The sequence below is a fragment of the Hyla sarda genome, chromosome 1 (assembly GCF_029499605.1).
Source record: "Hyla sarda isolate aHylSar1 chromosome 1, aHylSar1.hap1, whole genome shotgun sequence".
NCBI classification, from domain to species: Eukaryota; Metazoa; Chordata; class Amphibia; order Anura; family Hylidae; genus Hyla; species Hyla sarda.
This window is the reverse complement of record NC_079189.1, coordinates 49,708,082-49,725,280: the sequence shown is the minus strand read 5'-3', so window position 1 is coordinate 49,725,280 and position 17,199 is coordinate 49,708,082. Positions and strand designations below refer to the sequence as shown.

Genomic DNA, 17,199 nt, shown 5'->3' with positions numbered 1-17,199 from the left:
CCGAAATTTCATGGACACTTAGTAACTGAAATAGACAAATCTCTCCAAGTCATATGTGACTCAATTTACACAAACAAAGCTCTACACAAATAGGTATGACATAATCTAAGCATGATCAACATATAATCCTATTGGGTTTTATATAATTCCATTTAGCAGACATGCAGTAATACTAGTTGTTTGTCTGTAGAAATTCTTCAATGGAAATGGTGTAACTCAAATATTCAATGGATGTCCATCACAGAAAGCCCTATATCCAATAGGGGAGTGAGAAGAAAGTGATGTTTAAGATTCATTCTTCCAAAACATTGGCAGCTTCATTTATAAAGTTTTACAGGTGGGGCAAAGGGGATCCAAGGTAGGTCTTAAGTCTCCACCCTACAGGTCAACCAGACATTTATTATTCTAAAACTACACCCAGAGACTTTAGATGGTTACTTTCTACATTATGACTAGTAGTTCATGGGGAGCCTGGGAAGGTGGTCCACGGGGAGCCTGGGAAGGTGGTCCACGGGGAGCCTGGGAAGGTGGTCCACGGGGAGCCTGGGAAGGTGGTCCACGGGGAGCCTGGGAAGGTGGTTCACGGGGAGCCTGGGAAGGTGGTTCATGGGGAGTCTGTAAGGCTAAGTTCCTACTTGTTTTTTTGGGAGGAAACGCCAAGAAAAACGCCAATTCTGCCACATCGCATCTTTTCGGCTAAAAACCGCTGTGGCCAGATTTTAGCTGTTTAGCATTTATAAAGTTTTACAGGTGGGGCAAAGGGGATCCAAGGTAGGTCTTAAGTCTCCACCCTACAGGTCAACCAGACATTTATTATTCTAAAACTACACCCAGAGACTTTAGATGGTTACTTTCTACATTATGACTAGTAGTTCATGGGGAGCCTGGGAAGGTGGTCCACGGGGAGCCTGGGAAGGTGGTCCACGGGGAGCCTGGGAAGGTGGTTTACGGGGAGCCTGGGAAGGTGGTCCACGGGGAGCCTGGGAAGGTGGTCCACGGGGAGCCTGGGAAGGTGGTTCACGGGGAGCCTGGGAAGGTGGTTCATGGGGAGTCTGTAAGGCTAAGTTCCTACTTGTTTTTTTGGGAGGAAACGCCAAGAAAAACGCCAATTCTGCCACATCGCATCTTTTCGGCTAAAAACCGCTGTGGCCAGATTTTAGCTGTTAATGAGAAATCGCAAAATTCTTTTTCCACTTGCCGTTTTTTAGTTTAGCTTTTTTTTTATCCTTTTGGCGTTTTTTCTCTCTTTTTTGGCGTTTTTCAGCTCCTTGCTGGTTTTTCAAAATCGCAGCATGTTGAGCCACTGGCGTTTTCTTCCCTGGAATTGTGTCGTTTTTCTCCAATAGAAGTCTATGGGAGTAAAAAAACGCCAAGAAAAACGCCATGTGGGTTTTAACTTTGGTGATTTTTTCAGGCGGTTTTTATTCTCTTCAAAAGATACAGTAGTGATGGAAAAAATTGTATTTAACGAAATGTATCTTTTTTTTAGAACTACATTTTTTATTAATTTTTAAACAGAGATCTATTTATGTGGGCGGGCAGGGCACTAAAAATTTCGCGGACAATAATAAAAATGTAGTCTGTGTTTTTCACTTTTTATTCTTTCTTTTTTAGGTGGTACTACTACTCCCAGCAGGGAGCACACACTGTTCCATGATGGGAGTAGTAGTACCTGCAGTTAAGGAAAGATCACAGCAGGTATCATTCCTGACATCCGCTGTGATCGTCCTAGAGAGATGTGGAGCGCTATACAGATGTGGAGCTCTATACAGCGCTCGCATCTCTGCACTGTACTCCGGCCAGTGATGTGAATAGAACATCACTCATTCATATTTCCCGCTGAGAGCTGTGATTGGGTGGAAAATAGGAATGAGTGATGTTCTAGTCACATCACTGGCCGGAGTATAGTGCAGAGATGCGGGCGCTGTATAGAGCCGCTCCACATCTCTCTAGGACGATCACAGCAGATGTTTTTGTATTCCCTTAGGGGTTATACGGTTTTTAATGTTTTCCCGCAATTGTGTTTTTTGGTCTTTCTTTGACCCTATATTTATTTATATGTATTATATAATTTTTCTGAGTATTCAGACATTTAAATGGTTATGCAACATATTTTTTGGGATGAGTGTTTGATAATACATGATACTTGTTCTTCTGTTTGGGTTACTTTCTGAGCTTTTCATGCACATCTGCATTCCCTTTGCATGTAGGTGGTGTCCACCCTATATTGCATCACACATTGGCATAGATTTTACTACAATATCTGCATCTCTGGCATGTGAAAGAGGTTTCTGAAAACCTGTTCATATGCAACAAAAACGCTGCTGCAGATTTTTAGCCAATGCTAGTAAAGAAAATCCATTCTACTTATATTTGCAGATTATGTATGGAAGAGCCAAAGATTAGCTACACCGATAATGGGGCTCATTCTTTTGTGGATCCACAGCACTGCAAACAGCAAATTCACAGAATAAAAAAAAAAAAAAAAAAAAGAGCTTTGGATTTCTGCCGCCTAAATACACTTCAGATTTCATAGTAACATGCAAACATACTCACAAAGCATAACGATTGGACCCAGAGTAAGAGCTTAAAGGGGTAGTCCGCTTCTCATGCAAGTCTATGGGAGGGGGCGTGACAGCCTAGCAGCGGAGTACCCCTTTACCCCGAAAATGAAATATAGCAGAAACAAGCAGTAGCCGTCAAACATTATGCCATGCCATTTCTCATTTCATGCTAAATATAACTGAAAAACAGACTAAGAAGTGGCAAATTAAACCGTAGCAGACGTCAAATAGGAAACTTTTTACAGAGCTGCTTTTGTCGGGCTGAAACATGTTCACAAAGAGAAATGATATAATGTAATGGTTTCGTCCTTCTCATAATAAAATTTTTATTTAGAACAAATGAAGATTGCTACATCATTAAAATCCTACTGCTGCGGGTAGAAGGTATATCACCTTACACATCATAGGAATCCTAAGACTAAGAAGCTTCCATTTCTTCAAACAGCACTGCATAGAACAACACAGCCTTCAATGCCTGAAATGACGATCTCCAAGACTTGTTTTTCTAGATGACGTCAATGAAATCCAAAGTTTGTATGTAATATTCATTCTTTTTCTTTAAGGAGACAAAAGACGAGGGATTGAGACTTGTTATTTCTGTACACATGCCTGGACAGCAATTGTAAAAGTTATGACACTTCATTGACTCCTTTAATTCCTTCTTTTAAAATCTGTCCAGTTTAGGAAACCTAATTTTTATTCACCCCAAAAAAGTTATATGTAGTTTAGGGGTTTCCACACTAAGAACATGTATCACCTATTAATAAGGTAATAAATACATGATCTCTGGTGGCTCCAACAATCACTAGAACAAGTCCCAATCCTGCACCATGCCACTCAATTTAAAGTAGGGGTAGATAGGAACAAATAAGAAGTAAGGTCCCAGAAATCATACATTCACCACCTATACTCTATTCTTATGGTGCGTTCACACTGCGTTTTTGTCTACGTTTCAGTTTCCATTACGGTCAGATTTATCTCGCCTTATACTACGTTTTGAGGTCCGGTCAGAAAACTGGATACGGCTCATTCAAGTCAATGGATTTCAGCGCCAATCCGGCTGAGGTACGGGAGCGCACGGTTTTCCCTCCCTCAGCCGGATCCGGCACCCATACAGTGAAAACGTGGTGTGCATGCACCCTAAGTAGGGAAAGCTAGGAGTAGGAGATCCGCTGTGGAGTATCCTCTGTTGGCAAGAGAGAAGAGTGGTTACTTAATAAAGCACTGATAAAAGTGTTCCTCTTTTGTATTGCATGGTCTTGTATTTACTTTTATCGTCTCTTTTAGTCCATTACCATAAACTGAGCCCCATTTGTACGAACAAGAAAAGTTAGATTACAAATAAATTACCTAAAGATCAATAGCATCCATTATTTCTAAAGAACCAGCTACCAATCTGACATGGATCAATATCTCAATGGGCCCAGATACTCCAAGGTTTTTCCAAAAATTCTCAGCAATGTAGGGACTTCTCGTTAAAAAAAAAAAGCATTTTTTTTTGTTTGTACATGAACCACGTACGTTTCTTATGTATGGAATATATAAGAAAATGGCTATATAATTAGACAAGTCATTATTATTTGGCTTTGAATGAACCTAAATTTATTCTTGGGAGGAAATTGATAAACTCTTCTTCTGTTTCTACTTTATTGATTTACAAAAATACTGAAAGAAAACTCTAGAGAAACATCTGTCAATTGTACCTTGTGAAGGAAGGAACAATTCCTTCTGGACTAGTAATAGCAATCAGATTCCTCCCAGGATCGATGGTCTTCTACAGTTAAGGGACAATAATGGCTACGCCAAAAGATGACTTCTTATAATGAGGAACAGAATAGCGGAAACTTTCCATTGCAATCAGTAACCTAGACACATTTTACTATATTTTTATTATTATGCCATCAGATGTATTATATATATATATATATATATATATATATATATATATATACCGTTAGCCTTGATCAATTGGCAAAGTGATAACATTAATGATCTGTACACCGAGATGTAATTGTGCCCTTTTTTCAGTTATTGCCACTATGTTCTGCCATAATTATGTAGTAACCCAATAAATAGCTTCCTCCATTGTGTGGACAGGACTGGACAGGTAGAGAGTCGGGCCAGTTTCTGGAGATCACTTGGCCACGGTCAGACCCCCTGACCTGTGCTTGTTATTTTAACCCTACCCCTGCCTAATCTCTTGAACCTTGCCAGTTCTCCAGGGCATGACCTGGATCGTGGACCATGCCTGTACATTTCATCAAGGCTGCTATCAACTTGCTGAATTGAAACCAACTCAGCTCTGCTACACAGCCAACTCAGCCCTGCTACACAACCTTTTCAATCCTGCCACGCAATCTTATCATCTGTTCGCCCCCTTGTCTGTTTCACTGGTGCTTGGCACAAGGGCATTCTGGCACCAATCTTGCTGGTATCTCCTGTTATCTCCTCAGCAGCTGAAGCACAACTTTTGCATCCTGGAGGAGGATAAAGGGTTAATACCAGGTGAATACTTAGATTCTGCTACCACATTTGGCCCAGTGTCAAACCCACAGGTGGCACAGCGCATCCACACCCATTAGGGCATTAAAATTTGCACTACTACCCCACACACAGTCACCCCCCAAAAATCTAATAACCAATATTGCCTTTACATAATAGTTGGGTATATGGAAGAAAAAAAACCACACTGGCTTTTAGATGAGCTACAGCTCTGTATCTGTAGTATTTCTGAAATATTAATGCACTTAAAAAAGTGAACTGAAGTCACTCTTGCTTGTGCTTTTACCATTTCCCATCATCATTTATTTACAGCACTCTATAATGGGTTGCTCGGTGAAGTACTCTGGAACATAACATGGCTTTGAGGGAGAAATCTTATAATTACACAGCATTGCGGATATAATACATACATTATGAATAGGGCACCATGTACCAAACAGAGCAAAAGCAAGTTGGCTCCTTCAAATCCAAGTAAAGCATATTTTTTAATATAACAAAAAGTGTGCCTTGAAAAATAAACGCTACTCATTGATCCAATAAGAGGAGAGATACTCGTGCAGATTTTGCCCCATAAATATACTAAAGGTTGGAGAGATTTCGGGCCTGTATGACAACTGGGCTCCCTATGGTTCTGTATTACATTACTGTATTCTACAGTATATTCACTCTTGGGTCCAAGAGTAACATTTCAGTCTCCTAAAGGTGATTCAAAAATGCACTAAAACTAATCCTGTGATATGCACGTATACATGCTGGACAGCATAAACTAAAGCGTTCCAGAGCTGACAGACAATACCGTTATCGAAACGCGTTGGTCAGGAAATTTGGATCTGAGAAACCACTGTATGTGTGCTGTGACATCACATGCCCAACTTATGCAGATTTCTTCATAGGCTTGATAGGTTGCTACAGGCCGAAGCAATCCTGCGGAAATTCATGCTGTTCTGATTGCTCTTTCATATCGGAAACAAACTCAAACAAACTCAAAAAGGAGAAGAGTTTTCATCATTCAGGATTTTGGAAGATAGGACTCTACAAAAGGTATTCATATATTGCATTATTATTGTAACATAGTTTTACTTAATTGTTTTGCCTTATCCTTTCACATCTGGGGTAAGGATCAGTGCAGACATGGATCTAGCCCCAACCTCTGTCCCTACCTACTTAGACGATACACCTTAAAACAGTGATGCCCAACTAGCTGACGGTCCCTACACTGAACAAAAGTGCAGGAGGTCAAGAAGTGCCAGGACAGTCTAGGTCAATAACACACGGGCAAAAACTGTACCAAATCAGAAGACTAAGAGCTAAAAGGAACAAGCCAGAGAGTCAAAAACAAGAGGGCAGGGTAGTACAAAATCATAGACAAAACATAGGACAGGCAAGGGTCAAGCTTAGAGAGAAAAAGTACAAAGTCAAGAGCCAGGAGCAAAGTCAGGGATCAGGCAAAAGGTCAGGTCACAGGAGGTCAGAACAGTATAGGAATGTAGGGAATAAGAAGGCTAGAAGCAGATCAGTTTAAATCTCCCGCAACTGAGGGGGCGCTTGTGCCCGCGCTGCAGCTGATAGGCCAACGGTATGTCATCCAATGACAAATCGCCATGTGACAGGCAAGCCAAGAAGAGGACGGAGGCAGCTCTGGACCTGAATAAGACAAGTTTGTAACATATCCATTGATTTGTGACCATCGAGGGTAGTGTGTACTGGTAAATGAATGTCTAGAATAATGGGGCTGACCAGAGTATAATAGTCAGTCACAGTGGTTAGAACACTTTTATAATAATATTATGGTGTTGCTATTTGGTGGTGGGTGAGCGCCGAGAGTCAGTGAAGTGTTTATTTGCACATATCGGAACTCGTGTATACTCTGACACTTTTATTGAGGCACACTGAGGCATCTAGTTATCTGTATAGAGATATATAACAAGTTTTATCTCTTGTGGTAAGTACCAGAACTATATGCAGCTAGGTCCACATGTGTAAATCTTCCATCTTATTTGTAGCCCTTCCATATGCAGCCAGGTGAACCTTGGGTATAAAGGTCCTTTATAAGAAAAGGTGCAGCGTTATTTAAGTTTGTACGGCGCACGCAGAATTACACTCCCCGAATATCAACAACTAGTTTAAGGACTCCTCCCTGATAAAAGGTCTTTTCTGCAGAAGCGTAGAGATACATTCCCAAGAAACAAATATATTGCATAGAATTCAGAAACTGAGGACCTGTTCTATGTAAGTACCTGAATTTATGCAAGAGACAGTCATATAAATCTTCTACATGTCAACATACCATAGGTCAGTGTTGACCAAAACGGGGTGCCTCCAAAACTACAACTCCCATCTTGCCTGGAAAGCCTTTGAACTTGGAGCTGAGCGGCCCCCATCCTAAGAGACTTGCAGAAGTGACAACCCGCTATGCCAATCACTGTCACTTCCGCACGTCTCCGGAGCAGAGCGGCCACCACCCTCGAGGACGGGAAATTAGCCGGGCCCTGTTTTGGAGATTGCAGGCGGCCCAGCCGGTCAAACAACCCATGATTTTCAAGTCTGTGCACCATTACGGTAAATTTTGAGAAAAAGTGTGTAAAAATAAACCAAGCAAACAGGGGGAAAAAAAAAAATCTATACTACCTCCCACCAACATTGATTAATTCCCACATAATGCAGATTTGCTAAGCATGACTGCTGGGGCTAAGATCCTATGACAATTGTTTGCAACTGGACTTGAGTCTCAACACGAGGAGCTTGGTTTGATTTACGGCTGTGCAACAAAAAAAAAAGAGAGCCTCAAAGCAGTGTTTCCCAATCAGGGTGCCTCCAGCTGTTGCAAAACCACAAATCCCAGATGTCATTCTGTTAACAGGCCCATACACAATAGGCAGATGAGGTCGGTGAAAGAACGTTTAATGTAAGCATTTTATATTTTGGAAAAGGATATAAACATATACATTAGGCTAAGTTCACTATACCATTATGCTCCGATCAGTGCAGGGTCCTAATGGCCCTTTTTTTTTGTGCCGAAAGGACCCAGTAGGGGTCGGAGAACAACTGACATCACAGGGTCCCAACGAATCCCATTGACTTAAATGGGGTCCGTTAGGTGTTCGGTATTATACAGGCAGTATTTTTTTCCTGCGCTCAATAGAGATGAGCGAACTTACAGTAAATTCGATTCGTCACGAACTTCTCGGCTCGGCAGTTGACGACTTTTCCTGCATAAATTAGTTCAGCTTTCAGGTGCTCCGGTGGGCTGGAAAAGGTGGATACAGTCCTAGGAGACTCTTTCCTAGGAATGTATCCACCTTTTCCAGCCCACCGGAGCACATGAAGGCTGAACTAATTTATGCAGGATAAGTCATCAACTGCCGAGCCGAGAAGTTCGTGACAAATCGAATTTACTGTAAGTTCGCTTATCTCTAGCGCTCAACTCAAGACTAAAAATGGCTGTGTGAACGAGCCCTTAGACAGACTAACATAATAAAAGAAAAAAATGCATTGTGATTCATGTTTTTTTTTTCTTTTCCTTTTTGCTGGTCACAATCGTGCGGAATTTATTTAATATAGCAATTTAAAAAAAAAGTTAAAATCGAAATCAAGTCAAATGTAAACACACAGTGTGAACCCAGCTTAAAGGGGGTACTCCGGCCCTTAGACATCGGATAAGATGTCTCACTGCGGGGGTCCCGCCGCTGGGGACCCCCGCAATCTTGTATTCGCACCCCCCTGTTTGAGCTGGCACCATGGCGTGCAGCTCCAACAGGTGGGTGGCGAATACAAGATTGCGGGGGTCCCTAGCAGCGGGACCTCCGCGATGAAACATCCCCTTAGGATAGGGGATAAGATGTCTCAGGACTGGAGTACCCCTTTAAGACCAAAAACATTTCTAAATAGGGCATGGCAGATTTTCTGCGGCGGAATTTACGCTGCGGAAAATCCGCCACAGTCCCTACTGACTTCAATGGGGCTTGAGGCGGATTTCCCGCAGTGTACATTCCGCCGTGGAAAATCGGCTGCGGAAAGCCGAGAAGAGCGGAAAACCCGCTAAAAAACCTGCGCGTGTGAACGTACCCTAAGACTAAGTTTCCACTTTTTTTTTTCCAGTTTTTGGATATCTGCCACTGCAGTTTTTGAGCCAAAGCCAGAATTGTATTCAAAAGGAATCGGAAATATAAAGGAAGGACTTATACTTCTCCTTCCTTATGGATCCACCTCTGAATTTGGCTCAAAAACTGCAGTGGCAATATTCCAAAAACTGCCAGAAAAAAAACCTAGTGGAAACTTAGCCTAAGGCCAACTAAGAAGTTCCCCAAGTTAGGGGATTTCCATGGGATAGCCTGATCTAAACATTGTGCACAACTTAGGGCTCGTTCACACGATCATTGTGCTCCAATGAATGGAGCTCTGTCAGAACGACAGGAGTTGAGTAGAGGAAAAAATAGTGCATGCCTATTTTTTTTTTCTCCGCTCTACTACGGTAAAATACCGGATCCCTAACAGACCCCATTTAAGTTAAAGGGGAACTCCGGTGGAAACAAGTGGAAAACAAATGTTGTCAAATCAAATGGTGCCAGAAAGTTAAACAGATTTGTAAATTAGCAGTAAAAGTAACTTCACCTTCAGTCCAAGTTAAAACATCGACATGGATCAATCTCAAGAACAATGGAAATGGAATAAAACTCAGGAAACGTTCGTCAGGACGCGTTTCAGGTCATGTGACCTTTCAGCAGATGCATGATTTATGAATAAAAGGTGAAGTTACTTTTACCGCTGGCTTCTACACTCTTTGATGCTATAGTTGGAGGCTGTTTTGCCGTGCAGATGACCGGGTGAGCTGACTACTCCAGTTCCGTTCAAGATTTTTAAATTACTTCTATTTCAAAATCTGAAGCCTTCCAGTACTTATCAGCTGCTCTATGCTCCAGAGGAAGCTGTGTAGTTTTTTTCAGTCTGACCACAGTGCTCTCTGCTGACACCTCTGTCCGTGTCAGGAACTGTCCAGATTAGAAGCAAATCCCCATAGAATATCTCTCCTGCTCTGGACAGTTCCTGACATAGACAGAGGTGTCAGCAGAGAGCACTGTGGTCAGACTGGAAAGAACGTCAAAAAGAAAAGAACTTCCTCTGTAGGATACAGCAGCTGATAAGTACTGGAAGGATTAAGATTTTTAAATAGAAGTAATTTACAAATTTCCTCATCGGAGTACCCTTTTTACCCCTTAACCCCTTAAGGACTCAGCCCATTTTGGCCTTAAGGACTCAGACAATTTAATTTTTACGTTTTCATTTTTTCCTCCTTGCCTTCTAAAAATCATAACTCTCTTATATTTTCATCCACAGACTAGTATGAGGGCTTGTTTTTTGCGCGACCAGTTGTCCTTTGTAATGACATAACTCATTATATCATAAAATGTATGGCGCAACCAAAAAAACACTTTTTGTGGGGAAATTAAAACGAAAAACGCAATTTTGCTAATTTTGGCAGGTTTCGTTTTCACGCCGTACAATTTATGGTAAAAATGACATGTTTATTCTGAGGGTCAATACAATTAAAATGATGCCCATTATTACATACTTTTCTATTATTGTTGCGCTTAAAAAAAAAATCACAAACTTTTTAACCAAATTAGTACGTTTATAATCCCTTTATTTTGATGACCTCAAACTTTTTTATTTTTCCGTATAAGCGGCGGTATGGGGGCTCATTTTTTGCGCCATGATCTGTACTTTTTTTTTATACCACATTTGCATATAAAAAACTTTTAATACATTTTTTATAATTTTTTTAAATAAAATGTATTAAAAAAGTAGTAATTTTGGACTTTTTTTTTTTTTTCGTTCACGCCGTTCACCGTACAGGATCATTAACATTTTATTTTAATAGTTCGGACATTTACGCACGCGGCGATACCAAATATGTCTATAAAAAAAATTTTTACGCTTTTTTGGGGGTAAAATAGGAAAAAACAGACATTTTACTTTTTTATTGGGGGATGGGATTTTTCACTTTTTTTTTACTTTTACATTTTTTTTTACACTTGAATAGTCCCCATAGGGACTTCTGCTCTGGTCTGCTCGATCACAGACCAGAGCAGGAGACGCCGGGAGCCAGACGGAGGAAGGAGAGGGGACCTCCGCGCGGCGTTCTGAATGATCGGATCCCCGCAGCAGCGCTGCGGGAGATCCAATCATTCATTCAAATCGCGCACTGCCGCAGATGCCGGGATCTGTATTGATCCCGGCACCTGAGGGGTTAATGGCGGACGCCCGCGAGATCGCGGGCGTCGGCCATTGCCGGCGGGTCCCTGGCTGCGACCAGCAGCCGGGATCAGCCGCGCATAACACGTGCATCGCTCCGATGCCCGCGGTTATGCACAGGACGTAAATGTACGTCCTGGTGCGTTAAGTACCACCGCACCAGGACGTACATTTACGTCCTGCGTCCTTAAGGGGTTAAGGATGCAGGGCATACAGGTACGCCCTGACGTCCTGCTCCTTAAGGACTCAGGGCGTACCTGTACACCCTGGGTCCTGCTAACAGGGTTTAAACCATTCTCACGAGCAGTTTAGTTAATGCCTACGGGCATGCACTAAATCACTCCCGGTTGGTACGGGCAGCCAGGACCTACTGCTAATGTCGGGCACCACTGATCAGGCCGATGCCCTGCATTAACCCTTTAGATGCCGCAATCAAAGTTGATCGCGGAGTCTAAAGTAAAAGTAAAGCTATCCCGGCAGCTCAGCAGAGCTGATCGGGACTATCGCAACAGAATCGCGATATCCCGATCAGCTTACTAGATGACAGGAGGGTCCTCACCTGCCTCCTGGTCATCCAATCGGCGATCTACTACTGCATGCTAAAAATTTATAAATAAAATACATACAAGTGAATAAGCCCCCCTAATAAAAGTTTTAATCACCCCCCTTTTCCTATTTTTAAATAAAATAATGTAATATTAAAAAAATATGTGGTACTGCCATGTGCGTAAAATGTCCAAACTATTATATAAGGTTAGCTAAACTGCACGGTCGATGGTGTACACGTAATGAAATCGTGAAGTCCAAGATCGTGAATTTTTGGTCACTTTATATACCATACAAATATTAATAAAAAGCGATCAAAAAGTCTCATCAAAACAAAAATGGTACCGATAAAAACTACAGACCAAGGCAAAAAAAAATGAGCCCTCATATAGCCCCGTACGCAGAAAAATAAAAAGTTATAGCGGTCAGAAGATAATTTTAAAACATACAAATTTTGGTGCATGCAGTTATAATTTTGGAAAGTAGTAAAATAAATAAAACCTACATAAATTGGGTATCCCTGTAACCGTATGGACCTACAGAATAAAGATAATGTGTAATTTTTACCAAAAAGTGCACTGCGTAGAAACAGAAGCCCTAAAATTAAGCAAAATGTCATTTTTTTTTTCATTTCACCCCACAAATAATTTTTCTTTTGTTTCGCCGCAGATTATGTAATAAAATAAGTAATGTTATTACAAAGTACAATTGATGACGCAAAAAACAAGCCCTTATATCATATGGATTTTTAGGTGCAAAATTGAATGCGTTATGATTTTTAGAAGGTGAGGAGGAAAAAACTAAAGTGCAAAAATGAAGCTTGTTTTGAGTACTTAAAAGGGGTACTCTGCTGCTCAGCGTTTAGAACAAACTGTTCCTAATGCTGGAGCAGGGACCTCGTGATGTCATAGCCACGCCCCTTCATGATGACACGCCCCTCAATGCAAGTCTATGGGAGGGGGCGTGACAGCCGTCACGCCCCCTCCCATAGACTTGCATTGAGGGGGGCGGGGCGAGACATCATGAGGGGGCGAGGCTATGACGTCACGAGCTCCCGGCTCCAGCGTTCGGAACCGTTTGTTCCAAATGCTGAGCAGCGGAGTACCCATTTAAGGTGAAAATGGGCTGAGTCCTTAAAGGGGTTAATGGAATCCGTTGAGACACAATAGTGTGAACATAGCCTTAGCTAATAAACAGGGGGCTGTTTAGAAAAATATTCTACAGTATTCAAAGACATTTAACTTAGACAGCTGGATACGATGGCTGCATGAATGATGGGCTTTACAAGAGTTAAAATCCAGTGTATTAAAGGAAATGATCTCACTGTGGCTTTGAAGGAAGGTTTCAGGTTTCCTCTGTAAACCCTGACTGTCAATAGTCAATCAATGACTGTGGAGATGCATAAATCCATTCTACTGAGACAGCCCTAAAGACATCATCCCCATGTGCCTGAAGAACCATCTACACTGAGGGAATCCTTGTTAATGGCTAGAAAATGTGCAGTCTGGGTCACCTGGGGATCGGAGCTTTAAGTGCATGGTTCTATATCTCTCCATAAGGAGACAAGAGCAGCGTGGAGGGAAAAAAAAGAAAGAGGATGTATCTGGGCAATGCAGATCAATAAAACTATTACCAGGAGACAAGTAGACAGATATTGTGCTGCTTCAGAACAGCAGACTGGACAGGATGAGGTAGATATTTGTTTCATCTCCTAATTTACCCATAATCAGAAAATGCTACTTGAAAGTTAATAGTGGTAGGATCGATACTATTTCAGTGTCTTCATTCATTATTAAACTGGACTTCTTCCTATTTTTGCAGATGGACCAATATTCGTAACAGAAGCTCAACAAGGTATGGTTGCCACTTATCAAAGCCTCTGTAAAAAAAAGAATTGGTGAGAAATTGCATGAAATGCGTCAACAGGAAGTTGTCATGGACCTCGAAATACCTGCGGATACCCCTAAGATCTGCCATTGACAAACCACCTTGTCAGTGGACACTATCATAAAACACAAATGTATGACCATAAATGTGCTATCGGGTTCTGCTTGAAATTACCCGACTCTATGACCTATAACAACCTCTCACTAGGATGTGCTATTTAGAATATTGTTGTCTGCCCAACCACTATAGCTTTGCCCTCCATGTGCAATTCTACTGCAAGAAATGAGACATGAGAGCCATTGGATCACTCATGTCTAAACAGAACTATTCCAAGAAGATCAGTAAATTGCTGGATATACAGTACTAGGACTATTCCGTTCCGTTTTTTGACCCTGACGATTCCCTAAACAAAGCCAAACCTGTCTGAATACAATTGTATACCTTGCTTGTTGATTATTTTCTGAAGTCCCATTCACTTTAACAATCTATTGTTTAAAATCAAGCTTTTAAAGTTAAACATTTTTTAAGAATTTAGGTGAAATTTACTAAAATTTTTCATTTTAGTATCTATATTATACAAGAATCCTGAAATCTTGCCATTTTCATTTTTACCAATAGGCCTAAAACTAAGCTTAGACTTCCTGTTCTGTCTGTGATTATAAAGAGGTGGCTGCTGGAACAGCTTTACAGCGAAAGGTGACAGTAGTTCAGCCTCCCCTTTCCTGTACAATGACCTTTCCAAAAGGTAACAGATTATGCCCAGTAACGTTTCCCATTCACGTGAACCAAACAGTGTTGGTAGCTGTGGTATTCTAAAGTTGCTCATACACTTTGAATAGCTGCTGGTTTAAAGTTTATTCAGCCAATCTCTGTCTCTCTTGCTCACCCCATACACACAAATGCTTGGTTCAACCAAGTGTGCATGTGTTCTGAATGGGTAGACGAGGATTACCTCCATGTGAACAAAAAGAATCAGCCAACTAAAATACAACACGCCTGTCCCTTTTCTCCCTCCCAATATCAGTCAGGGTAGAGTCAGGAGGGCCTAATACACATTAGCCAGTTGGCCAGATCCTACGCCAATGCCATTCCCTGCTGTCAGTACTGCTGTCCCTGACAGTGCTTCCTGTCCCATCACATAGGAAATATTCACTTAGTCAATCAGTGCATTTCTATGTGTAGGGACAAAGTACAAGAACCAGTTAAAGCGGGGATTGGCATAGTTGAAACACCACCCCCAGAGGATCGACTTAAGCAGAGTACATTTTCCTGACACCCTAGTCAGTCTTAAAATTAAAGACATTTCTATGGAATACCTCTTTAAAGGATCAGCATGCATGTGTTTGACTATGTCAGATGGCTCTGTACACAATGAAGAGAGCAGCAGGCATGCTAACCCATCGCTCCATTCAAAGGAGCCAGGACACTGTTCTGGAGATCATGGGGGGGATTTATTTAAAGGTGGCCACAACTCTCCGCATGTCATGAAGTTACCGACGCCACATCATCCATTTATTCCTATGGAAGAACTGGATATTCCCGAGTACAGCACTCAGGCACTCCCATAGAAATGAATGGATGACGTTACGTTTGCTGCTCCAGGATGTGCAGGGAGCGAGGGCCTTTTCTGGAGATCATGGGGAATTCTCCCAGCGATCCGACCCCCTGAAATCTCTTTGAGCATCAGCAAGGAAGATCCACTATGTAGTTTTTTGTTTTTCGATCAATGAACAATCAGATCCTGGTAAAAGGGTATGGGGAAACATTCTCCTTTTTGCCGAGATCCAAACCTCCAGTCAAGCAGCTCCAGTGGCTTAGTCAGTCATGACCCTCCTTGAATAGGCTGGAAAAGTGACAACCATTTTCCCAAATTTGATATATATGTAGAACGAAATTCACTTCCCTTAGCTGGTTATGCAAAATACATTTCTGAACAGAGGGCACCAGAAAGCACATAAGAAAGCACATCCAAAAGGCAAGTAGAAAATGAAATCTGTGCTTCATCTTAATAGACAATGGGAATGACACTCAAGTAAACCGCAAAAATAAACAAAAACAAAAAAAAAGTGACAACCGAATATTGGATTTAATGTTTTACACCATTCATGGAAATATGAGAAGAATTGTTCTAAGGCTCTTAGATGTCCAACAACAGCAGATCACCTTCTCTGCTCACTGCCTGGACGTTACACTATTGGAATGTACAATACATGCTGAATAATAGGCAAGAAATTCAGATAGCCAGTTTAAATATAGAAAGTTGTGTCTAAAGTTAGAAATGTTCTCAGGAATATGTTTAAGTACTTGTGTGCCTCTGGGATTCTGAAATGAGGCCCCGTAGAAAATGAGCTAATGTTTTTCAGCTCCGGCACACTACATCACTTGGGGTAATTTAGCACAGAACACATTACCAATTGTAATAAACAGGGCAGACTCATAAGCCTGCTGACATAACAAGAGTTCTGGAGGAGAGCACCTATACGCGATTAAAGGGTTAATCTCCCAAAGGTCCATAGGCAATGGTCTATGCTGATGAGTCTTACATAGTGCTACAAGCAAAGAATTAGGCTAACTGTGGATACATGGCATATTTACAATTTTCATACCAGACGTGAAATGCGGATGAACCTTAAATATACGTGTTTATGAAATCTCGGAAAAAGCTCAGGTTTAAATTCATGGGGGTCCATAAGCGGAGACACTTAAAGTTACAACAAAGGTGTTTCTGGCATGCTTCAAGAGCTGTGCCCCCTTGGGATTAGGGTGTTCAAATTTGTATTCAATAATTGCAATTAAAAACCCAAAGTCAGGAACAGATCATAAATGGAGAACATGTAAGACGTTCAGACATTATTTTTTGCATTTGTTTTTTGCAGTGCGGGATTTAAAGCTGCAGATTTAAAATACAGTGGTCCCTCAACCTACGATGGTAATCCGTTCCATATGGACCATCGTATGTTGAGGGATCTGTGCAATGTAAAATTTAGGACAGTGGTCTACAACCTTCGGCCCTCCAGATGTTGCAAAACTGCAACACCCAGCATGCCTGGACAGCCAACGGCTGTCCGGGCATGCTGGGAGTTGTAGTTTTGCAACATCTGGAGGTCCGCAGGTTGTAGACCACTGGTATTGGAGGTTATACTCACGTGTCCCCGCCGCTCCAGACCGTCACCGCTCGTTACCGCTGCTCTGGATGTCGCCTTCCATCGCTGTCGCCGCGTCCCCGGGGTGTCCCCGACGCTCCGGCAAGGCCTCTGCTTCCCCGGCATCCTCGCTCTCCGTCGCCGCCATCACGTCGCTACGCACGCTGCTCCTATTGGATGACGGGGCGGCGTGCGCAGCGACGTGATGACAACGATGGAGAGCGCCGATGATGCAGGGGATCCCTAAGAGGATGCGCCGGAGCCCCCAGGACAGGTAAGTGATCATCAGCGGACCACACGGGGCA

At 42.0% G+C, this 17,199-nt stretch overlaps 1 protein-coding gene across 10 annotated transcripts in view; it reads right to left on the bottom strand.

Annotated features, from left to right (window-relative positions):
* The window catches only part of GRK4 (G protein-coupled receptor kinase 4), a 304,831-nt gene that overhangs the window by 226,253 nt on the left and 61,379 nt on the right, over positions 1-17,199 (bottom strand). For 4 of the 10 annotated variants that reach the window (XM_056555011.1, XM_056555010.1, XM_056555012.1 and 1 more), the window contains exon 4: positions 2,963-3,120. The exons of 4 other annotated variants lie outside the window; for them this stretch is intronic. In XM_056555011.1, coding sequence (XP_056410986.1) covers positions 2,963-3,017 — 55 coding nt within the window. In that variant the 5' untranslated portion in view covers positions 3,018-3,120. Of the gene's footprint in view, positions 1-2,957; positions 3,121-3,914; positions 4,036-17,199 lie in introns of all 10 variants that reach the window. 2 more of the 10 variants (XM_056555009.1, XM_056555014.1) reach the window with 2 other exon arrangements.